This window comes from Aplidium turbinatum, chromosome 1 (genome assembly GCF_918807975.1).
Source record: "Aplidium turbinatum chromosome 1, kaAplTurb1.1, whole genome shotgun sequence".
NCBI classification, from domain to species: domain Eukaryota; kingdom Metazoa; phylum Chordata; class Ascidiacea; order Aplousobranchia; family Polyclinidae; genus Aplidium; species Aplidium turbinatum.
In genome coordinates this window covers 39840637-39863574 of record NC_137472.1, presented here as the reverse complement: position 1 = coordinate 39863574, position 22938 = coordinate 39840637, and the positions used below count along the sequence as shown (strand labels likewise).

Genomic DNA, 22938 nt, shown 5'->3' with positions numbered 1-22938 from the left:
TTACAAATTCCAAGTTTACAAACAAGTCTACAATCAGCTTCTTCTTCTATCGAGTCTTCTAAATTTGGTTGATACACCACAGATTGACACAATTTTTTGCGACGGAGTGGTATATTGAAAGACCCCACTTGCTGCACTGAATGGTAAGATGAGGGCACACAAGAAGATGGTCCGATATTTGGGGCTTAGTGCCACAGATACATGTAACTGCTGGGCTCGTGTTGTAGCTCCACTTTACCATTGCAGGTTTAGTATTAGCTAAGTTGTCATTTTTAACTTAAGTTTTATAAATTAAAATACCTTCGAAGTAGAAGTTATCGTTTTGACCACACTCTACATTTTATTTAATTGTTTAAGGTCATTTATATAATTAGTCTGGCTCTTTCATTCGCTGCGTGTCATACGAGACGCGTTTTTTAAAGTCTTATTTTCATGGCCTAATTTTGCTAATTCACAACTACGCACTCATGGTATGTCACATATGATGCAAACAATTTCTATCTCAGGCAAACTCTGCTGAGTGCTAAAAGTGATTAGTTTTGTTCTATGCACTTCATTACGTTAACATCATGCAGAAATTAAAATGAAGAGAAAAAAGGCGGTACTTGACAGGGTTAAACTTGCAAAAAATAAGCTTTTATTGGAGCTTATTTATAAATCTACGAACAGTGAGACAAACCGCATGAAAAAAGAACACGTGTTAGCAGACTTACCATCTTCGCATGTCACTCCCATATATGACGTGTTGGAGCAATCGCAAATGAACCTGTCCATTCCTTCTGTGCACACTCCATTATTTTTACAAGGATGTGATGCACAATGAAGCTTGCCAAGGCCGTTGCAAAATGGAGTGACGTCATTTGGAAGAGATTTGGAAGCGGCTGAGCGTGACTTGGCAAGCGACTGCAACAGATTTGATTTTAGATGAGAAAACAAAATTGCAGGAAGACATGATTATTATGATGGGCTCAACATTAAATATTGAAATATCCTAAACACATAGGCTACCATATGCAAGTTTAAAATAAATGAAGTTATTTATTAATGCAATTGAGTTGTTATTAATCGTAGGCTACTCGAAAGAAAATTTATCAAGTTGAATGGCAATTTAATTGTTTTTTTTATAACTAAATTAACATTTTGTTCATTGTTTCCAACATAAAATATGTCCAACTCACACATCAAGTTCTAAGCATAAACTTACTATCAATCCAGCAAGTCATTAGACATGACGAAAGCTAACTTCACAGGAAAAGTTATTAGTAGAATATAATTAAATTTATAGGCTAGATAGCGATAATCTTTTGTTGGTAAGAAACTTTACAAAGAAATGGTTTGTTGATAAAAAGTTTGAATGTATAACCCAAAAAACACTCCGATCGGATAAAGAAGATGAAATGAAAGCGAAAAAAAATTAAAAATGTTTTGGAATTGATTACATTACATACTGTCAGGGGGTGACTCCTAAAAAAAGTGGTCTAAAAAGGTTAGACCACTTTGCAACTACAGAAGAATTTCAATAACTTTTTTTTGTAAAGCTTTATATGTTGAACAGTACTGAATGCTTTTTAGTGAAATTTTGATAGCTCGTCCGAGATGATCTCACCTTTACCTCCAGCATACGAGGCACATTTTACCTTTCAAGAAATAAAATCATCGGAAAATTTTCAAAACTTATTGACTTTTGGATTTGTGCATGTCAGCAATAGCATTCATTTTGAATCTTTCCTGCGACATGGATCAATTCTAGGAAAGTTGGAATACATATTTTTCATTTAAGGTTTCTTTTAAAATAATACCAATCAAAAACTCCAATTAGTTGCAATGCCGACCTTTTTGTCACATTTTCCAAGATTATTGTACTAAATATAAAGTATGAATAAGTTGAAGTGATCTTGTTAACAGGTCGTACCATAATTCTTGCAGTGATACCACGGTACAGCCCAACAGTGCAACCTTATACAATGCAGAATACCAAAGTCACAAGAAGATTAAAATTTGTTTATACTCAAACTGTTGGATCAGTTTTGACTTGCATAGTAAGGTTTAAAAAAGTGCTGACTGTATGGTTTGTTGATATCATAAAAAAGTTAACCTTTTAACAAACCTTATATTTCTTTGCAAAAATTGACTCAAAACCTCGAACAGAATTATTTCGTTAAATATATGAAAGCAAAAACTGCTTTCGACAAAAAATTAGACAAAGCAATTAATTCTAGATGGTTCAGCCTCATAAACCTTGAAATAAGGTGTGCATAGATTGAGAGGTGGTCCATGAAGATGCATGCACTGAAGACACAGTAGCATGGCCATGTTCACGTTTGTAGCAGAAGTGGGAGCTATAGTTGACATCGTAGCTGCAACATCCATTATTGAAATGATAATAATCCACAAGTGATAATTCCACGTAGTAAGCACATCAAGCGCAGACCCTTTGGATTAGCAGTTTAGGAATGTGCCAAAAGTGTCAAATCTTTTTGTTAGGTTGTATTCAATAACTTAAACTCTTACAAGTTTGAACCTATGCTACCACAAATAGCCTAGTAGCGACAACAAAATTCGACAAATTATATCTTTATTTGCCAAAGTTGTGACAAATTTGTAAGTTTAAAAATCACAAAACTTTATGAAACAAATAGCAACAAAAACGAATCAATATCAGCTAATTAAAAAAAGAAGCTTAGTTTGGTAAAACTGAGCATTAAAATTTAATGCAGCTGCATTTGAAGTGACCATTTGTTCCTTGCACAGCAAAATTAAGAGAGAAATCAAAATACTAAAACCTGATTCTAAAAACTTACTCTAAAAACTGCAGTAAGAGAAATATATGATTTTTACAACGTTTGACTGCTCATGTTATAACTGCTCAGAAACAAAACATTAAACACTCTAGTTCTTATAAAGGCACTGCTTATTGAAACTACTTACAAAACAACCAACTGACAAGCTACCTCAGGGCTACTCAACTGGCGGACCGCGGTCCGAATCCGGACCTTCTGGGTGTTGATGGTGGACCTTGAGCGTTTGGAAGAATAACCTCATTGCCACTTTTCAGGGCTTCTTTAAACAGATTTCTACACGGAAGGAAGCAATTTTTACTTTGATTATCCTAGTTGCTGGGGGGCTTCGACTCCCAGACTCCCCAATAGTCACTCCCAGATAGTTTAACTTTCGTGGTTGCGTGTGAAATAACTTAATCACCGGACCGCTAAAAATATTCAACTTGTCAAACTGGACCTTTGTTAAAATTAGTTGAGTAACCCTGCGCTACCTCTTCAATAGAAAACTGCACAATCTTTTTATGATCAACTGGACTCAAAAAGGGAATTTTTAACAATCAGTATTAAAGCTTAATGTGAGTTTTGTCAAGAATTGATTAATATTAAAATTAAGCTGTTAATAAACCTTTACGAAAAAGAATCTTCTTGTTTTGCAGAAAATAAACTGCTTTTGATCTACGCCAGACTAGACCTTTGTTAATGCTATATATCAACATAATTTTTGTTTACAACAAAAGAAATGAGACTCTACACATAATCGATAAATCCTCATTACACAAGCTTGGCAAACATCAAGTTTGTATCATCGGAATTCTTCGCTTCACTAAAACATACAAGGGGCAAGGTATAGCCAGTAGTCAATTCAATGAAGCAGATATCTTCTAGGATTATTCGAGTAGCAACTCTACTGTAATATTGTTCGGTTTTGCTTGTTTGTTTTTTATAGAACGATTCCACATAAATTCCTGAAATTTCTTCAAGTAAATACTGTAAGTTTGTTTCATTCGTTTTACTTAAACCCAGAGGCTAAAAGTCAGATGACCAAGCACAGCTGCCATAGAGAAACGTGGTGTTTTTTTCTACTTTTTAATGAGATGTAAGATTGTTTTCTACAGGAAGGTGCATACGCATGAGCCCATCTTGTTTCTCGTGGGTGATGGAGTTGTAACGATATAAACAGCACTAAGAGGTTTTAGAGATGCTTATAAAATTAGATGAGTAAAAGTGAAGCAACAGTGTAAGAAAGTCTTGCTGCGTTTAAAGTACATTAAATATCAAGCAAATCATTTGACTTGGAAGTCGTATTTGTCAAATTATAGGCTACAACATAAAAGTTCAAAGATTTCGGTCCAAGAAAGATCTTAAACTGAAAAGTTCACACATGCATATAGGTAAAATACATTGATTAGTTTTACTGCTCTGGTACAACATTTTCGTTTTGCATAAGTTAGTAGCCTAATATGCAGTTTTAAAAAAGCACCATTTAGTTAACAGATGCTGCAATTTAAAAGTCAAATGAGCTTAACTCCCAAACGGATTAAACAATTTTCTTAGTTAACTTATTTTTTTACACGTAAACTTAAGGTTCTGAACCGTTTCTGAAGCTCCTTGCTGCTTTTCAGCATTGTAAACAATTAATGTTATCCAAACGATTTAAAACCAAGATAAAAACTATCGCTCATGCAAAAATATTAATTTTTTTGTTAAAAAAAAAAAAAAAAAACTTTGGCACATTTGTTTGTTGTTATGAAAATTCGTATGATAATCGAGTCTAAAGTTATGATTCGTACTTTTTGCTGTATATCCTGTCTCTCTACTGTACTTTAACCCTGGACTGCTTTTGAGTGTTTAAATAACCTGTAGAAGCTTAGTTACTCTTAGTTTGATTTTTCACATAAACTTTCAAAAACTCTATTTTTTCGCTGTATAGGGTTTGAAGGCTTTTGAAAATACAAAGGTTATAATTCTGCATAAATAGTTCAAAATGATACAAAACATTTTTACAAGGTTAAGAAATAAGGTTTCTGAAATTAAGAGTAACTAACAACAGAAGTTTTTGTATATTTCCATAAATTGAAAGATTGGTTAGCCAACAGAAAACAAAGAAACAGAAAGAAAAAAAAGAAACAGAAAACAAACCGCAAACCTAAAAGAGATTCTGTTGAAAAAAAGAAAAACTACCCACATCAACTCAAGACAACTGGCAACTGCGGAGACAAAGTTTTACAGTTTGAAGGGATGAAAAATCATTTTTTCTCACAGATTCTTCGGAAGTTTCGAGAGATTTAATGAGACAAACTGGACTCAACAGACACAGCGACATGAATTTTATGGCGATATATAATGCGATAGTATTGACATGAGAGCGTATGGGGAATTGTTCAATGGAAAATTATAACACGTTTGAGCAATTATGCTCCATTAGCGAATGAAGTTACAGAAAGGTACTGGTCTTAAACAATTTGAATTTATCGCAAGCTACATGAGCTACTGACCTTCCTTTGGTTAAAAACAATTTAAATAATAATTGCAAAAAAAAGTAATTAACTAATTAAGGAAAGACTTATTGAAAGCAAAAGTGTGGATGAATAATGATAATTCGATTTTGTCAGTTTGAAATGTGAACGAACACGATATGTCTAATGATAGTTTACAAGCATAAATTTTTACTGTGCCGTAAAAGGCATAGGGTGGTAAAAAAGTAAATTTTTCTGCTTTTAAAGCTTACACAAAACGATGTCTTTGGTATACCATTGGAGAATTAATGTAGGCCAAAAGATCTTTGGTAGTGTTTTGTTGGTATTGATAAGTCCGTCTAGTGACATCACCATTGCAATGTTAATTACAGTTTTAACTATCTATCAGCAATAACGGCATGACGCAGTTCGTAAAATAGAGTTTATACGATACATTCGTTTTTTTACATTTTTTTGCTCCCTATCGCAAACACTTTATATTTTTGAACACCGTTTTTGTAAACCTTTTATGAGTAAGCCTGGCAATAGACAAAAAATTGTTTACCCCGAACCAAAAATGTTTTCAAAAATGAGTAATTGCATGCATCATCCAAGTTCTTGCAAAATTGCAAAAGATTACGTATGACCTGTTTTGAATCTTTAGAATGAAAAAGAATCTTATCGGATATTACTTTAATTTCAAACACACAAAAGGCGTTATATGTTTGTATGTTATCTTGTATGTTCTTCTTCGTTGGGTGAGCCTCTGGAGCCGAGAGTCCACCGTTTTACCACCCCAGATTCACAATGTTTCCAAACTACACTGGAAGGCTATGAGAGAGCAACCAGCCTTTGGTTTCATCATCTAAGACACACATACCTTCCACTCTTTTGGTACAGTGGTTGAATTCTGGCTTGAAGATGGTACAGTCGTTGGTGATGTGGTCTGCGGTCTGTTACTCGACACCCAATTCACAGCAGGAGGAGGAAGAGGATATTCTCCATTGGTGCATGGTTGAGCGGAAAAGCCCGACGCCCGTACGAAGACAGTTGAGGCGCACCTACGCCTGTCTTTGCAGTGTCAGGCCGATGGGGCGTGTGTCGGCATTGGGGATGAACTTGGTGTCTGGTGATTCACAATTCCATTTATGACCTGTCCAATTAGTCGCAGAGATGTGTTGTCCATCAGCGTTGTAAATCAGAAGTTGAGCGTCTGGCGCAAATGGGTGTTTTGATTTGAGACTGGTGTTCAGTTGAGACTGGTGCTCGTTTGAATGAGCAGAGACCTTGGAGTGAAGAAGATAGTTGGGATCCAACGACCGTCGACCGCGAGACAGAGTGGTTCAGCAGGTTGGATGCCAGTAAGAAAGGGGAGATTGCCTAATGGTGTGGGACGCAGGCATCCGGTCACAGTGCACTGTTTATGGCAGTGTCGATGTTGTGGCAGTGAGCAGTAAGGCACCAAACAGGTGCACAGTACTCTGCTGAAGGGTAGACAAGGGCTAAGACTGCTATACGAAAAGTGTCAGCTCTCGCTCCCAGCTGGAGCCTGCGAGGCGCTTGAATAGCTCAGCACGCGAGGTCAGTTTCTTGCGCTGTGACACCAAATGGTGGTGGTATGTGAGTAATCTTTGTAATGCCATCCCGAGGTATTGTAGTTCGGGGCAGAACGACAAAAGATTTTCCATTGTTTTAAAGATTAAGTTCACGATTAGCTCCCCGAGTGCCCGATTGTATAGGTGGAAAGCTGCCCCAGAGTTTTGGTTTCCCTGAGTTTCAGTCGCCATTTCTGGAGATATGCTGGGGAAGGTTTTTATATCCCAGCTCAAGGCGTCTTCTAGGATTTTGTTGACGTTGATTAGGTGAAAGTATGCATTTGTTTATTTCACTTAAATTCACTCCGCACTCCACAGGTTACACTTCTTTTACGTCATTCGTGCAAAGACGTCATAAAACAATGGGCAAAGACTTTCTGATGAGATCAGTTGCGGAGAGCGGAATGGATATAAACTGAGAGAATTGGTTGAACATTGTAAACTATAGAACAAAATCTTAAAAAGTAACGCTTTGAAGAGAATTTTTTGTTTGTACAGCTATCCCCAGCCAGTAAATTCTTTATCATTTCCATTGATTTGACGTATGCAAAGGCTCAATCAATGTAAAAAAAATTGGCTTGTTGCCTGGGTCATGACAAGAAAATCAACAGCAGTAACAGTACAACGGGACACAGTAAACCAAGAAGTTTCTTCAGTAAGCATCTGCTTGAAGTCGATTTATGTGCAAGATGTTCTACATTCTCAGTATCATAAAACACCAGAGCAAACACAACTATCTTCACTTTTTATTTCTCGAGGTGTAAAATAGATTTTCATCTACATCTACAGTTTACAACCTAGGCAATAATATTATCTTCATTTCTAAACTTTGCCTTATCTTTCTGTGTTCCTCTTATTCTGTTACCGGTAAACCGGGTTCAGTTGCAATCTCAAAGTTAATCAATCTTTTTTAGCAAGATTTAATGGAATTATGACTGGTATAAATTTAGAAATAAGCTAGGTGCCAAGCTTTCTACGACATTCTGGTCAGTGGTTCGTCAAGTTGTCAATGTGGTGTTACAAATTTTTCACTTATAACTCATTGTACCGTAATATATTACGCTGTAAGCCGACTCTGACCGAAGCATTGATGTTTTTTATGTTTTTGTGTCCCACAGTCATATATACTGTATTGTGGCAGCTACCTTTCAAATTTCTCAAGCATATCACTAAACTAATAATTTATGATTGAAAAACTACAACTACAGATGCATATCAAATGGAAAAACGTTGGAAAAGAAAGACCAGACTTCAAACTCTTAAGCTTCTCTAATTGCAACAAATCCTTCGCTCGCCAGGCGGCATGCTCGCTTTTAGAGCTAGCGCAAGCCAAGCATCAGATGACACTTTCAAAGCATTAATTATAAATGATACTCTTTGTTGTGTCCGAATGAATCACAAAGTCAGCAAATTGCAGGCCTTAGAAAAGTTATCTTGACACGTTTCCCAAAGTTTGATAAACCTGACTTTAAAATTGATACATATTACCTGTAGTTGTGAGCATTGCTGTGTTCAAAGTACCAATTAGATGCTTTCTTCATAAGAAAATGACTTGAACTCATGTTAAATTCTTCGGTGAAGGAACAGATGCAACTGTTCCCGACAATTTTCACCAAATCAAACGTCATATAAAAACCGTTATGGTCTACTTAACCTAGCTGGCATCTTACGTCATGGAAATTGCTAGAAAATGTCCAAATATTGCACCATCGTTCGTAAGACCTTATGAAATATTGCATCATCCGCTTTGAACACTTGTTTGAATGACTTCATAATTGTCTTTCATTATTGCGTCACAGTACTGCGTACGTGAGTTTGAGATATTGCAAATCATTCTGGTTATTCTTAAAATTGTTTGTTGGAAGTCAGTCGCATATTTAACTGTTTGCTTGGTGCTTACTAGCTGGACAAATTTTCCGTCTTTTATCTAAGTAATCTGTTCTGTAGTGACAAGTTTTAGTGGTGTACGGCGTTACATCCAATTTCGACAGCCAGGTGGCTAATTTTACAGAAATACAAATTTGAATAGACGTTTCGAAGGAGTGTTTCTTTTTCGGTCATTACATGCAGACGAACGGATTTGGGAATCTTACGTTACAATTTTCCCACAAAGAGATTATGGTTTACCGCTGTGACCAGCAACAGAAATCACTTTCTGAATCAAAATTACTAAAACAACAGTTGAATTGCCACACAAAGTTTCATGTATAATTTCAATTGAAGATATTATGTATAAAATTAACTAAATTGGATACTATGTTTTATTCACTTGTTGATTTATCCATATCTGTTTGTACCCTCTGTGGATCCTTCTCTTGTATCATGGGCCAATTCTATAGATGTTTTCTGGTACACCCCTTCATTTTCTTTTAATCTTAATACTTATATGTGCCGCTAGTATCCAATTTCTAGTATTTTGGATCGATCGCAGATGATTGTTATGTCCTAGCTTAGTGACAAATTCCTGTCTTTTTCTCAAGGTTTTATTTTTAACAAATTCCATTTATTGCTTAGCACAACTTTTCTCAAAAAAATCACACTTTCTAATTGGCGGTAAAATTACGTTTTGCTGGAGTCCGAAATTAAAAATTAAATCAATTCTCATTGGCTTATTAAATTCACTCTTAGAAACCATCATCTCAAAACTTTAAGACAACTTTCAATTTTCATTTTACTACGCTGAAGAGATTGGATGATTGAGACACTGGCCACTGTCCGTAGTTACTTTGAATATTGTTTTTTTAGACATTATTTTTAAAGAAATATTAAAAGAGTGAAAAATCATGTAGATTTCACTTTGTGTAAAACTACATGTGCTTGAGAGGTTACTGTTATTTTTTTATTCACTTGTTGATTTATCCATATCAGTTTGTACCCTCTGTGGATCCTTTTCTTGTATCATGGACTAATCCTATAGAATAGGATGTTTGCTGGTACGCCCCTTCATTTTCTTTAGATGAAGTTCTTCATCTCATAAAAAAATTACAACTCAAACCGAAAATTTTTATGTTTGAGTTAATATGATATAAAATTTGTATGTTTGAAACTATTTTTTAAACTAAGCACAAAATGCAATAACATTGTAATTTTAAGAACTTCTGAAACACTCCGGTTAGACGTACCTCAAGGCTCAATGTAAGCCTAATACCCTGTTCTGTTTCACCTAGCTGCAATTCCGAACGCGTGAAAACATTAACAGATCACGACGCAATGAACAACAATAGCGCTCTCTTGCGGTTATTATTCTAAAATTACCAAGACCAGCAAGACAAAAGTATAGCAATGTAGACAATTTATTATTTTTCTGGACTTTTTATTTTAAATAGATACATATTGAGCATTCCATATTTATTAAAATTATTTGTTATAATTTACAATTTTTTTTATTTTAAACTCCACATAAGCAGCCTTAAAATACTTATACGCACGAAAAAATCTTTTGTTAAGTGTAAAAACTTCTTAGAGGGAGCTCTGGTCATCGTCAAACCAATAAATTGTGAAAAATAACAATGAGACTTGTTATTATTGACAACCGACAGTGTTGTGTAAGTTGAAGTTGTTGTGTAATTTTTAATGAATGTAAAACTGGGTAGGGTACTCTTTTTCTTACTTGAATGTCAATGTTGTTTCCGTCTTTTCTAAAATCTCTAATGCAGCCCACAAAACCTTGTCGCAAGGGAGCAGTCCAGAGACCTGCTGACGGACGAAACCTGTCACCAAAGTCTGTACCTCCGAGAAACAAATTTTTCGAAAGATCTAAATTGCTGTTCGGTCCCTGTAACAAAATGAGGTATTTTTGTCATTTTTGTCCGACAAATTTTAGCCTGTTGAGCTCTAGGATTAATTTTGATTCACTATAATATTTTTAGTCAGGCTGCAAACAACTAGAATGATGTAGGCGAGACCTATGTACAAGCATAGATATGATGAAGAATGCCCAAAGATAATTAAAAACCATTTCTTTTTTAGGTCCTTGAAGGTCATCATTAACTTTGAGGTCAAGTCATCAGTTACAAAGTGATGAAATTGTCACAATGTGTGCAAAGCCATAAAATTAAAGCTTTTTATGTTTGAATTGATGAGTTGTTCGATTGAACGCGCAGTAGCCTACGTGATAAAGCCATTTCTCTCCACTGAATATGTGAATACATTTCTTTCCATTCTTCGTTTAACTTTCAATTTTTGTTCAAAAACACATTTTTCAACTTGGCTAACCCAGCTAGCAAACCAGTCTATTTTGCACTGAATAAACGTCCGCAAACGTTGAATCATTGTAAAAATGAACTGATTTCTTGGCTAAAAATGTGCTTACTGATATTTCCCATGTCTGTTCGGATCCATCCACAACAGTGGTAAGATTTTTACTGTAACGTTCGAGACTCATTCCGTGCCATTTTCCATTTCCCAACTTTTGTGACGTTGTGATGCGAAACTAAAAGAAATATTTACTGCGTCATCAAGCCTCAAACTGAAAGTCTTCACAAAATACTGGTTTGTTTACATACCCGAGATGTGCCCGATCCCAAGTTGATGATAACGTAGATGTCACCTTTATAAATTTCAATGGCGAGGAGATCGCTTGCCGTGGAGTTTGAATAAAGAACCAAGCCATTCTAAATAAAAGTTTTAGAAAATTATATTCGATGCAAAGCTAAATTTTCAATTGTGGCAAAAATGAAACAAAAGCTAAAGATAGCCTACAATAAAAACTAATAACTTTCTATAGACTACCTTGAAGGCGAAATTACGACAGTAAAAAGAAAAAAAAAAGAAAAAAAGAATACACCAAATGATATAAATTCCTTACTGGTTCCGAAGTCCGGAAGTTAAATTCAATTGAAGTTTTGAGTACGTCATTGGCTGTTGAGATCAGCAACCAAGAAGCTGATGTTGCAAAATGAACAGGTCCGAAAGTGTCCGGATCCATGCATTGAAATTCAACGTCACCATGCACGGTAATTTTAGCATCTCCGTCCCGCGCCCAACGAGATATTAGTAGTCGGCGAAATTTGGTGTTGTTGTATACGACCTGTGAAAGTTTGAATATGAAAGCAGCAGAGAGATTCAAGTACAGACGCATTACAACAACACGTCAAAAAATGTGACGTGGTCAGAACCAAATTAAGTCAGTCGTTTCTTAGAAGCACGGTTGGTTCTAGTTTAAGATTGTGAAAAGATTGTAATTGCTTTCACATTAATTATTGAATAAGCATTACCAGAAATATCATATGCTTGTTGCAGAAGTCATGAGAAAAAGGGACTTTATTTTGTGCCAAATGATTGCTTGTTTTCAGATTAGTGAGTAATTTAGTCGGTGGATATCGCTAAAGAGTTAACAAAAAATAAGTTGCAAAAAGCCTTGCATGTTATTTTCGTAAAACTATTGATGTGAGCTCATAAAAATTTAATAAAAATAAAAAGGACTGTTTTAAAAGTTAAATTTATATTCTCCGTTTAGTCTGCTTTAAAATATTTGTACATATTGACTGTGCAAATGACGAATTTCAACAGACGTTGCAAGTCAGGATTTGAGTGCAGGATATGCATAATAATCGATTCAAATGATTTATTATTTTGTGGAAACTACAAAAGTGAAAGGTGGTTTTATTAAGCGTTTTCTGACGTCGTGACACAATCGCAGACTTGAAACTGGAAACGACTTTGTGTTAGCAGTATTTTGATAAAAAATTGTGCTGCAGTTTTATCACCTGGAGCTCGGGAGTCTTTTTGCAATATGAACTTGGTGCAGATTTAATTTTTACAGCAAGAGTTCAGTAAACGAATCTTATTCACCACTAGGCTACACACCATTAGACAACACGTTGGTCAGCTCGGTGATCGAGTATACGTCAGTGGTTCAAAGTTTGGTTTCCAAAAGGCTTCTCAATCCAAGAATAAAGATTCCTCCAATCAGTCAGTCACTATTTCCACAAAAGTTCAACTAAAAGAATACGTACTGTCCTAATAAAATTTATCAAGACTTAGATTCATGCTACCTCTCGAATGCATCCAATGAAATTGCTTTTCGTCTTCAGTCCAGGAAGATTTAAGTTGCTTGGACTTCCACCAACATAAATGCTGTCATCAAGAGTAAGTTGAGTGAAGTCATTTTGCATGTAGCGGTTGTAGATGTTTGCCTGATCTACGACAATGTCAACCTGCGGCGCATATCAACACATAAGGAAGTTAGTAGATTTAAACAAAAAATCGACAGCCAACTTATTTTTCTATTATGTTGGTACTTATACCAATGACGAAATATATTTCAACGTTTTCACGATGCAGTAATATAGCTGTATTTGAGCATGGATTTTTCAATTTTGATGACTTTAAAACGTGTAACCCTAGAACTTTTTTTCTCACATTACTTCGCACAAAATTGTGAAAACTAAATGTTCATTTTTGTGCTTTACGCCAACGACGCATTATTTAAGTAGCCTACCTAATTATAATTCAGAAGCAAAATTCAAAGCAGATACTAAAATGTTGGGATAATACAAAATAATGCTTTGAACAGCGAAGGCGATTTGAAGATTTAGAAAAAAGGTTAGTGAGACGTCAGACCTAGATTACTTGTTATCTGCGGTTTGCAACATTTTGTCGATTTTTTAAATTGTTATTCTTATCATTCCGCTCTGGAAGTAGTCGATAAGCCTCTTGTGGTTTTCATTTCTTTCTACAACTGATTGCATTGTGAGGAGTTGAATCCATTAATTTTAGTTTAATTTCGAATAAAAGTAACGAAATCTTACCATAAACAGACGGCTATTATTCAGCGTATCGCTACATTCGATAGAAATATATTGACTAACAAACTATACAGTCGCTTTTCCAGTTCTCCAGAGGTTTTAGGTAATTACAATTAACACCGTTTGCATAGTCCGTGTAATTGCTAGATTCACATAAAATCATTGCAGCTGGGTGCAAGAAAGAAGCTTCGATTTCGCTTACGGTAAGTAAGAAACGAGAATTCCGAGTATGAAAAAGGTAATGGAAACATAAAATGTTTTGAAAATTGATCCAACCAAGCCACATTGAAAATGCTATCACAAAAAAACATTTTGTACTTTTTCCTGTTCTTTAAGATTTGAAGTTTATATGCCTGATGAGCTGGCTCATTTTTGATAGAAAAATTCTTAAATTTTGTTATCTCTTGTTGACCTATGGCCTTGGGTGACTACGCTTTGTGTGTATCATACTGTGTGATTCGACTATCAGTAAATAGTGAATGCAGACGTTAAATCAACGCAAAAAAACGGTTGATAAGCGTTATGCATTTGTGTTAATTACAAACTGCTTACTAAAAACATATCGAATAATTATTATATTTCAAAAATAATACCTTACGAAAAGTAAACCAAAAACAATGAATAAGTCATAAAACTTAAGATTCAAATAAATAGTAAAACCCAGCCAGCTTCTTGGAAAGCTGAAGCTACATACAAGCTGAAGAACGCATTTTGCAGCGCCTTATTCATACGGACTCACATACATTCATTACACTCATTCAAGCAAATATGCAACAACCGCTAAAAAACAAAAAATATCTGGACAAGTAGACATGTTTACCAAAACTTAAATCATCATTGCATCAAATATTTATAATTCTTGCCGTGTTTCACAGACTTTCAGTTGCAAATCAATTAATGTAAAATAGCAACCTATCAAAAACAACCTTTGCCTATTGTACTCGTTTTTTTAGCAACTCCCAATGAATGGTTTTGCCAAGATAAGGCACCTTGATTGTAACATCGGCAATTCTGTGCTACACAAATTGAATGACCACAAATGACGATAAGGCCCAACAGTCTGAGTAAATTTAATCGTGTTTCCAGCAAGAAAATTAGTCCTTTTTATCTTGATTCACTGTCTTCAGACGTTGAATCAATGTAAACAAAGGACTGTTTTGCTGGCAAGGTTGTTCCGGTACAAAATATTGACTGCCAGCAATAAAATATTTTTTCAGACTAAAGTCCAAGAAAGAACGTGACATTGAAACTTTTTTTGTAAAAAGTGGTTGTACTTTCATATTGCCAAAACTTACACAGCGCCACCCCCACAACAAAACATGAAGTTTAGAGTAAAACAAACCTATGCTGATTTTTTACAATATCACCAAGTGAACCGCACCAGCAAAATTTTCATACCATAAAGCTTTATCACCATACTCCAGAAAAACCATTCATAAAAAAATCGACATCAATAAACTGAACACGTTTCTCAGCGTCAGTATCTCACATAATATAGATGTAGTTATCGGCCATTCGGAATTTTTAAACAAGAGCCCGTCAACAACTTTATCACCCTTACATTTACTAAACGTTCAAAGACAAAAGTCTGACATGAATCAAGAGCAAATAAAGGCTGATGCAGCAGACGATGGTTTGCCCATGCATGACACATGTCTTCAAGCAATCAACAAACAAATGCAAGTGAATGATGAAATGAATACCGATAACACGACTTTAAGATGATGAACAATGGAATTTAGATTCGTTACCGTGGCTGCGCCGATGGCGTTCGTTATCTACAAGGAGTAAGAAATCGTTAAGAAAAGCCCATTATGACTGTTCTGACAAGAGGGTCCTTGAATGAAACTATGTAGCAAATCACAGTCGTAGGCTTTGCAAGTACAGTACAACGAGAGTTGTAATTTTACAGTACAAGTCGGTGGCATGAGTGCAATATGAATGAAGCATGATTGCGATATTCCTTGGGTAGCAGATGCAAATTCTGCAGCTCAGGTAAATTTTCTGAAAATGTTTTTCTCTCATGGGTAAACAACATGATAGATTACATGGAAATTATCTGTTTAGTTTTATAGTTAGTGTTAATAAACACCGCGCCTCTGTATTTAAAACAGGCCATAAAGCAAAATTAATTTTTTTAAATATCTTTGAAATAACGTGACAAAAAATCGAACACATTATTTTTGTAAAGCAAGCAATAAAGAAACAGTGCTTTGAAAACATTAGCTAAATTACAATTCCATGGTAGCATTACAAAACAAGTTTTCGATTTTTTTTTCACTCTATTGATTTTTCGCCACCAACCAGGCAGACTGACATATAAGCAACACAACTATAAAGTCTGCCTCTGACAATGCAAATACTACATTTGTGGGCATGTAAGAAAAGGTCTGGATCCAGGATGTGTCTGCCAAGAAGCCGTGGTTGATCTGTGAATAGTTTTTAAATTGGTAAGTAAAATTGGTAAGATAAAAAAAATGAAGTCTAATATGAGTCATTACGTTTAAGGTTTGTAGTCAATTTCAGAGAATTCTTCTCCTGCCAGATAATGTTACGGAAATTGCAAATGAATAAAAAAAAAATAGATGAAAATGCTCTTATAAACACGCTCAGTGCTTATATGTTATATAAGAGTAATAAACCAATGAAGGAAATTAGACTCATTAAGCAAGATGGTTTTGACTCTGTCTTAAAAATCCATGGATAAGAAAAAGGGAGGCAAAGACTTTTGAATAAATAATCGCAATGAATTATTCAGTAAAGTCGACGTGAAGATCAACCAAGGCAACGGTTCATACACGATTCAACAGCAAACACAAGACGACCAAAAATGACTATTAGTCACTTGCTATCTCATTTTCTCCTTGTTATCCATAATTTCACACTGCTAGTAGCATAACTAAAAGGGGGGAGGGGGGCGATTACCTTCCCTGTAAAATTTCGTTCCTCCCCCTCTAAATGCAGGTAATAAAACATTAACCAGGGAAAACAGTTTTCAATTAGAATTCCATATTTTATAGTAGGCTACAGTAGGCCTACAGTAGCTCGTCTTTGAATTTCACCATCACCGAAATATTTTTGTATGTGCAACCGACTAACAAACTTGTAAAACATTGAAAACACTGGTCTACAAGTAATGATTTTTTTGCGCCATGAACTTTGAAGACTGATTTAGAGTAATTTTGGAGTACTGAATCCAAATTTGACCTCAGATTTATCCTATCACGTCAGGTTTGTGAGATATGATAACAACAAATTATTACTTTTGTCAAAAGTGGAAGATTTGGCGTTGCGTGTACCACCAACATATGCGGTGCTATAACGAAAGGTTAGTGTTAGACAGGCCAAAACAGCCTAAATAAGGTTACTGGACAAGCATTGCCATAGACCCGCTTAAATCTTTGTGGTTTCATGCAAAACATTGACGGGGAGGGGGTCAGTTATACTTTTAGCCTCCCTTTTAGCTTGTTATTACTGCCTTGTTAATAATGTTGCTTAGAAAACAAATTGGTATCAAAATTATAGTTCGTGGGTGTATTTCAGCTATTTATGCACCACATGGCCTGCATTTCTGGATATAGCAAAATGTGTAAGTGCAATAAACGCAACGTCAAATCTTCCACTTTTGACAAAAGCAACAATTTGCTGTTATCATATATCACAAACCTGACGTGCTCGGATAAATCTGAGGTCAGATTCGGATTCAGCACCCCAAAATTACTCTAAATCAGTTTTCAAAGTTCATGGCGCAAAAATCGTGTAGACCAGTGTAAGCTGTAGAAAGCCTTGTTAAAAAAGATGTATCATTGATCAAATTTATGTGGCATTTAGTCATGTTATACTTTCGCTGTCAACAGTAGTCAGAGGCAATGATGTGCAAAATTGTTGTTTAACTTACTTTTCACCCTCTATTACAACATTACTTGACCAAGTATTAGTATTGATTTAGGTTAAAATTACTCTTAGAATGCGAAATTTTAGGGCGTTTTTCAAAAAATTTTGGGTAAGGCCCCCCAGACCCTTTCACAGCTATCTGTTTGCTCTTTCCCAAATTTTCTGATGGCTACCCAGCGCACGATCAGTCCAAAAAGACCTTTTCAAGCTAAAAAAGTTAATCTTTTATCGCCAATTAAAATTTAGCCTTACATTAATCTCAATTTAAAACAATTTACATCGCCTTCGTTTACGACGTCACTCAAAATGTTGTCTCACCTCGAAAAAGTCTGGCCCTTTTGTTTCCCTCCTCTCCCCTATAAAATTGATCTATTTGCACCGCTGCACATTGCATCAACATATGACTGTTGAGCTTGTGTCGATAAAACTTCGGAAAGCAAATTATGTAATATTCAAAAAAAAATTCCCACTACCCAATTGCACTTGCGTACAGTCTTCTGCAATTCTTGACACATTGCAAAACACAGCCTACTCTACATGGATGAGAAAACATTTCTTATGGTAGACTGTGCAGTGATCGAACAAATTCTCGTTTATCTTATGTGACAGCCTACAGCCCTATACTTTGCATTTTTTACAATCTTATATTCCCTCATAAGCTTGAGGAAAAAGCGTCGTAATCAATACCAATATTTATAGTGTGTGATAAAAACACTTTCATCAACCTACCTGCTTCAACGTCCTATTCACACGAACATAATGCCACTTTCCGTCATTGAAACCCCCTTCTTCAGGTTCCACTACTACCTCATACGCTCCAGAACCCAAGTTGACCACCAGAACAATTTTACCCTTTTCCAAAGAAAGAGCTATATAATCAGCTGATTTTCCTGCAATTGTTAAGAGCAAACAATTAGCATAATTGAAACAAACAGTCAAGCTAGCCTAGTTTTACACAATTTGTAAATTTGCTAAGGGTATAGCAGGCTATACAAGATCGTAAACATTGTTATCAAACGAAGTAAGTTAAATACTTTTCATTTTATATTGTCGTATTTTGGGTTTTATAAAGAAATGTCTTGTCCGTAATTCAATAGGCTAAATCGAATGAAGTGGCCGTAAAGTATTGGCTGAGTGAACTGCGTTGTCTAGACTCGGAGAAATGCGAGTTGGCTCAACCACATCTGCTAAGTGTATAGAAAATTCAAGACCCTTTTGTTACGATGTTCTTATATCAACTACCTCTTGGCTTCGAAAGGCATGCGCAATTTACCTGATTTTTAATTCATTCCATATGCTAAAAATAAAAATAAATGTACAGTTCAAACGTTGATACGTGAAAGAAAGGTGGCGTTAGAAGATTGTTTTTGATTTTCTGCCAATAATCTCCGCCTTACCACTTGGACCTTGCACAACAGGATTCTTTGATTAGTGCAGTGTAGCCTACTGTGTTATGCTTACCACATGATTGCCAATGTTAGCATTCACCTTATGGCTTTAGGAAGAGTAAAGCGGTTAGGTTCTTATCTACGTCGCCGCAACTATGCCTAACTGTGTTCAACATCCAGATAGAAATCAATCGGGTCATGTTAATCGTACAACCCTTACCCCTTTAAGTTTAGAATAAATGGAAAATTTGCTTTATTTTGCTTCTACAAAAAGTCGTTTTGAACCACCTTCGCCCTGTAGGCTACTATTGAACCTATACTTCTCAGTTTCTTTTCGTAAAATTTTACAAATTAAACAATCACATGTCGAAACTTATCGTGCAGCGTATGGTCTATACGTCCAATATGCTTTGGGTTGTAATATAATCAACAGAGAGAAGACAACTTCATTGAACACACCACACTAACTAACCGTAATACCCTGTAGTGGCTGGCAAGAAATGTGTTTTGCAACAATGAGTAGGCCTACTTTACTTCTGGCAGGGTTCGGTCCCCGGGTCTGATGCGGTTCTTGGAAATTAAATTAATTGCACAAAAATGCTTTTGGCTTTAAGCGCGGACAGTTTGAGCTCATTTTTTCTATGCTGTATTTGCCATAATAAACATCATGTCACTATTACATGGGTTAAATTAAAAGTACGGTAGTTTTTGTAAGTTGTTATACAACTGTGTTTTATCAATTGTTTAGCAAAGACTTAGTGATTTAAATTACATGATTTATTCAGAAAAACCATCATAGTTTTTTAAAGGCTTTCATTAATATAAGAAATAAAGTAGACGCTTGGATCTTTTATCCTCTGTTTTGGTTTCTCGGTGTTATTGAGAATGAAACGTTATACGAAAATTCTTCATTTGGAATGGAACCGAACTATTAAATATAACAAGTAAATAAAATCAGCCAGGTTCGGAAACTTGCACAACATTTTGATAAAGCTCACACAGCGACGAGGCGACTTCTGCGGTATCTTATTCAAACAGAAATATTAATGTCGGAAAACAACAACCCAGCAATGTCATAGCTTTTGTTGGCGACAGTTTTAAATCTTTGATATTTGCTAGATAGAAACTTGCAATATTGACCAAGTACAGTTAAAGCAAAACTGCCTGCACTTTATTCTGGCAAAATTAAAAAAAACAAAAAAAAACTGTTGCTTAAGGCAATTGTTTCCATCAAATATTAATGGTAATTGGGCTGAAAAAGAGACAAGCTGTCCATAACTTCATCAGATGCGTGGATAAACAGTTTTATGACTATATGCGATGAAAACATTTTAGTCTGACATGATGTTTATCTTCACCTCCGACGTTTGCTGTTGAATTTAAAGCAAATCGAGACAATCTTAGCTAGTAATGATGCTCTCAGACTGCCTGATTTCATACAGGCTAGGGTGTGGTAAACTGGTTTGTGCAGCAAAAATGCTCTTGGTCGCCGAAAAAAACAAAGACAGCTTACTTATGTTAATTTATGTTGTGCAAATATGCTTTGCTAAAGCAGACCTTAACTTTACGCTGCTCTGTTTGTTCAAGTTTAAGGCAAAGATCAAGTCAAAGTCAAGTTATTAATTGGCAAAGCCCTATTTCATACTTTGATAACATTCTTACAAATTAAATTCATTAAAATTTTCAGCGGCGTTTTGTAGTTTCAGCTGGATTCTGTAAACCTTCTGTCGCCATTATTGATAAAAACAGGCTTAAAAATTTGTAACTTTAAATGTTTGGCGTAAATGATATAGTTCGTCTGATCAAAACTGATGTGTAGCTTGCAAAATTACAGTTATGTTCCATCAAAATATCACAAAAAAGAAACCTTGCAATTGTAAACTTAAAATAGAAGTCTTCAGTTTACCTATATACAATGTTCCAGCCACTGAATTACATTAAAAGAATGAAATTAATGAATACCAAACATGTCAGTGTAGGTCCAGGTGTACCAATAGGATGTTTAAAATAAAAATATATTAATGAGGACTCAATACACCTGGAAGTAGAAAGTTTCCCTCAACTAAATGAAGATAACATTTAAAGTATTGATTTCCCAGCCAAAAGATTACTCTTTTTGCATTGATTGGACGTCTGCAGATGTTAAATAAAAAAAAGTAATATAAGTGACTATAGCTGACTCTTCTGACTATAGCTTGGACAGTACGAACAGTAGCCTACGTCATATGTATATCGACCATATGGTAAGTATTATATTTCACGTTATATGCGTATTGCATAAATGCAATATCTGTCATGTTTGGTGCGTAAAAAGCTAATTTGTTTCAAAAGTTAATTTTGTATCTAAAAGTTCCAAGATTTGACAAGGACAAGCGCAAATGTCCCGTGCGCATTACATGAAAGAATGCGTAACGAAAAGCAATTGACTATACACAGAAAGTTTAAGTAAAAATGAATAGGTTCAACAAAGCAACAAAACGATATTTTCCTGTATCATAGTATCTATCAATTATTCATCAAAGCTCAGGATTAAAAAAGAAAAATGTAGCAGAAAACAATTAAATCCACCAAATGTTCCGTGACAAAGTAATACGAAAACGCAGTCAACCATCACAAAGACGCGAATAGAGCAGACACCATATTGAGGTAACAAGACTAATGATGACTTATGCAAATCATTAAGAAGTTTCAATGACACAACTCTTGACTGCGTACAAGTACTACCCATGAGAAGATAATGAAGCAAATTAATGGCAATTAATTCAATCCTGATAACGAGTATGTTTTTATTAAGGCAATTGATTTTGATTGTGTCGACAATGAATTGGATTTCGACGACAGGTATACATATTGCATGTGCATTTTGTGCATGTAATCTATTGCTATTGCGATGATACAAAAATGAAACGAAAAACCACGATCGATCGTATCGATTACGATTTGAAACATACGAGGAATATATCTCCCAAAGAACATCTTTCATCCAGCACTGCAAGCATTTACGTCATTCACGTCATTACGTCATTGAATTACGTCATTTACCTACGTCTCTTTGCACCAAAGATTGATAAAAGATTATTTAAGAATTCGTACAATAGAAAATCTTAAGGTTGAAATTTTAAAATACGTTATTATTTCAATATTACTTCCAAAGTTAATGCTTCAGAGCCAACCAAAGTTTGTATAAAATAATATTTAAATATCAAATTACAATCAATCATTTTGTATAAAGTTCAAGCAAAATAACTGATGCAATAGAGCTGAGCTGAATTGTCGTGAAAAAAGAAAGTATTTCTTGACATTATTTTGCGTAGAGAGACAGACACAGTTCTAGATCATCAAGTGGGACATAAATTATGCAAAGGTGTTTGCTGTCAACTTTTTACATTACAATGACAACGTCTCCTACATAGTAATATATTTAGACGTATTCAGTGCCACTAAGTATGCCAAGTTTACTTCTTGATGAGCAATCCTGAGCAATAACAACCACTTCGATTCAACTCAAGAGAAGGTGTGGACCAAGATGCAGCCAAAGATTTAAAAACTTGATAAATAAAGAACTGAACAAGAAATAGATTTTGGATATTTTTTATTTATATGCAAATAGTTTACTTTGTGAAGTTACTTTCCGTAAAAGTAAAAAAAAATTTTCTCGTCAATACTTTTTATGACGTCAACAGAACAACAATCGTCACTTTTCGAAATTATTCAGCAAATTTATGAAATATTTTTTGTTTACATATGACATAGACATATTTTATTATGGTCTAGTTTCTCCTTACAACTGAAATAAAAAAGAGTCAGATAATGCAAATTCGATTTTTTTATATCTCTTTAGGCTACCTGTGTGTAAGAGTAAGCCGTCAGGGTATCGAGTGCGAAAAGAAAGTCTGATTTCATCTGCCGTGCTGGATATTGGGTTCCTTGAAACGTCGAAGCTGAGCCATTGAAAACCTCGAAAACTGGCCACATCATTAGAGGGAGCTGCAACACAAAGTAGGTTGGTGAACTACGCATGTGAAATCTATGAGTCCAGTTATCCCGTGATGCAAACCAAACCGTTTGATGACAAG

The 22938-nt window shown here is 35.2% G+C and overlaps 1 protein-coding gene across 1 annotated transcript in view; it reads right to left on the bottom strand.

The window, feature by feature from the left end:
* LOC145765607 (neurexin-1-like) overlaps positions 1–22938 on the bottom strand; it is a 79878-nt gene that overhangs the window by 42409 nt on the left and 14531 nt on the right. The window contains exons 4-11 of the mRNA XM_082577444.1: positions 22709–22849; positions 18204–18364; positions 12828–12989; positions 11639–11860; positions 11337–11444; positions 11144–11263; positions 10442–10606; positions 714–903 (exon numbers count right to left, since the gene is read on the bottom strand). Of these exons, the coding sequence (XP_082433570.1) occupies positions 714–903; positions 10442–10606; positions 11144–11263; positions 11337–11444; positions 11639–11860; positions 12828–12989; positions 18204–18364; positions 22709–22849 (1269 nt within the window). The remainder of the gene's footprint in view (positions 1–713; positions 904–10441; positions 10607–11143; positions 11264–11336; positions 11445–11638; positions 11861–12827; positions 12990–18203; positions 18365–22708; positions 22850–22938) is intronic.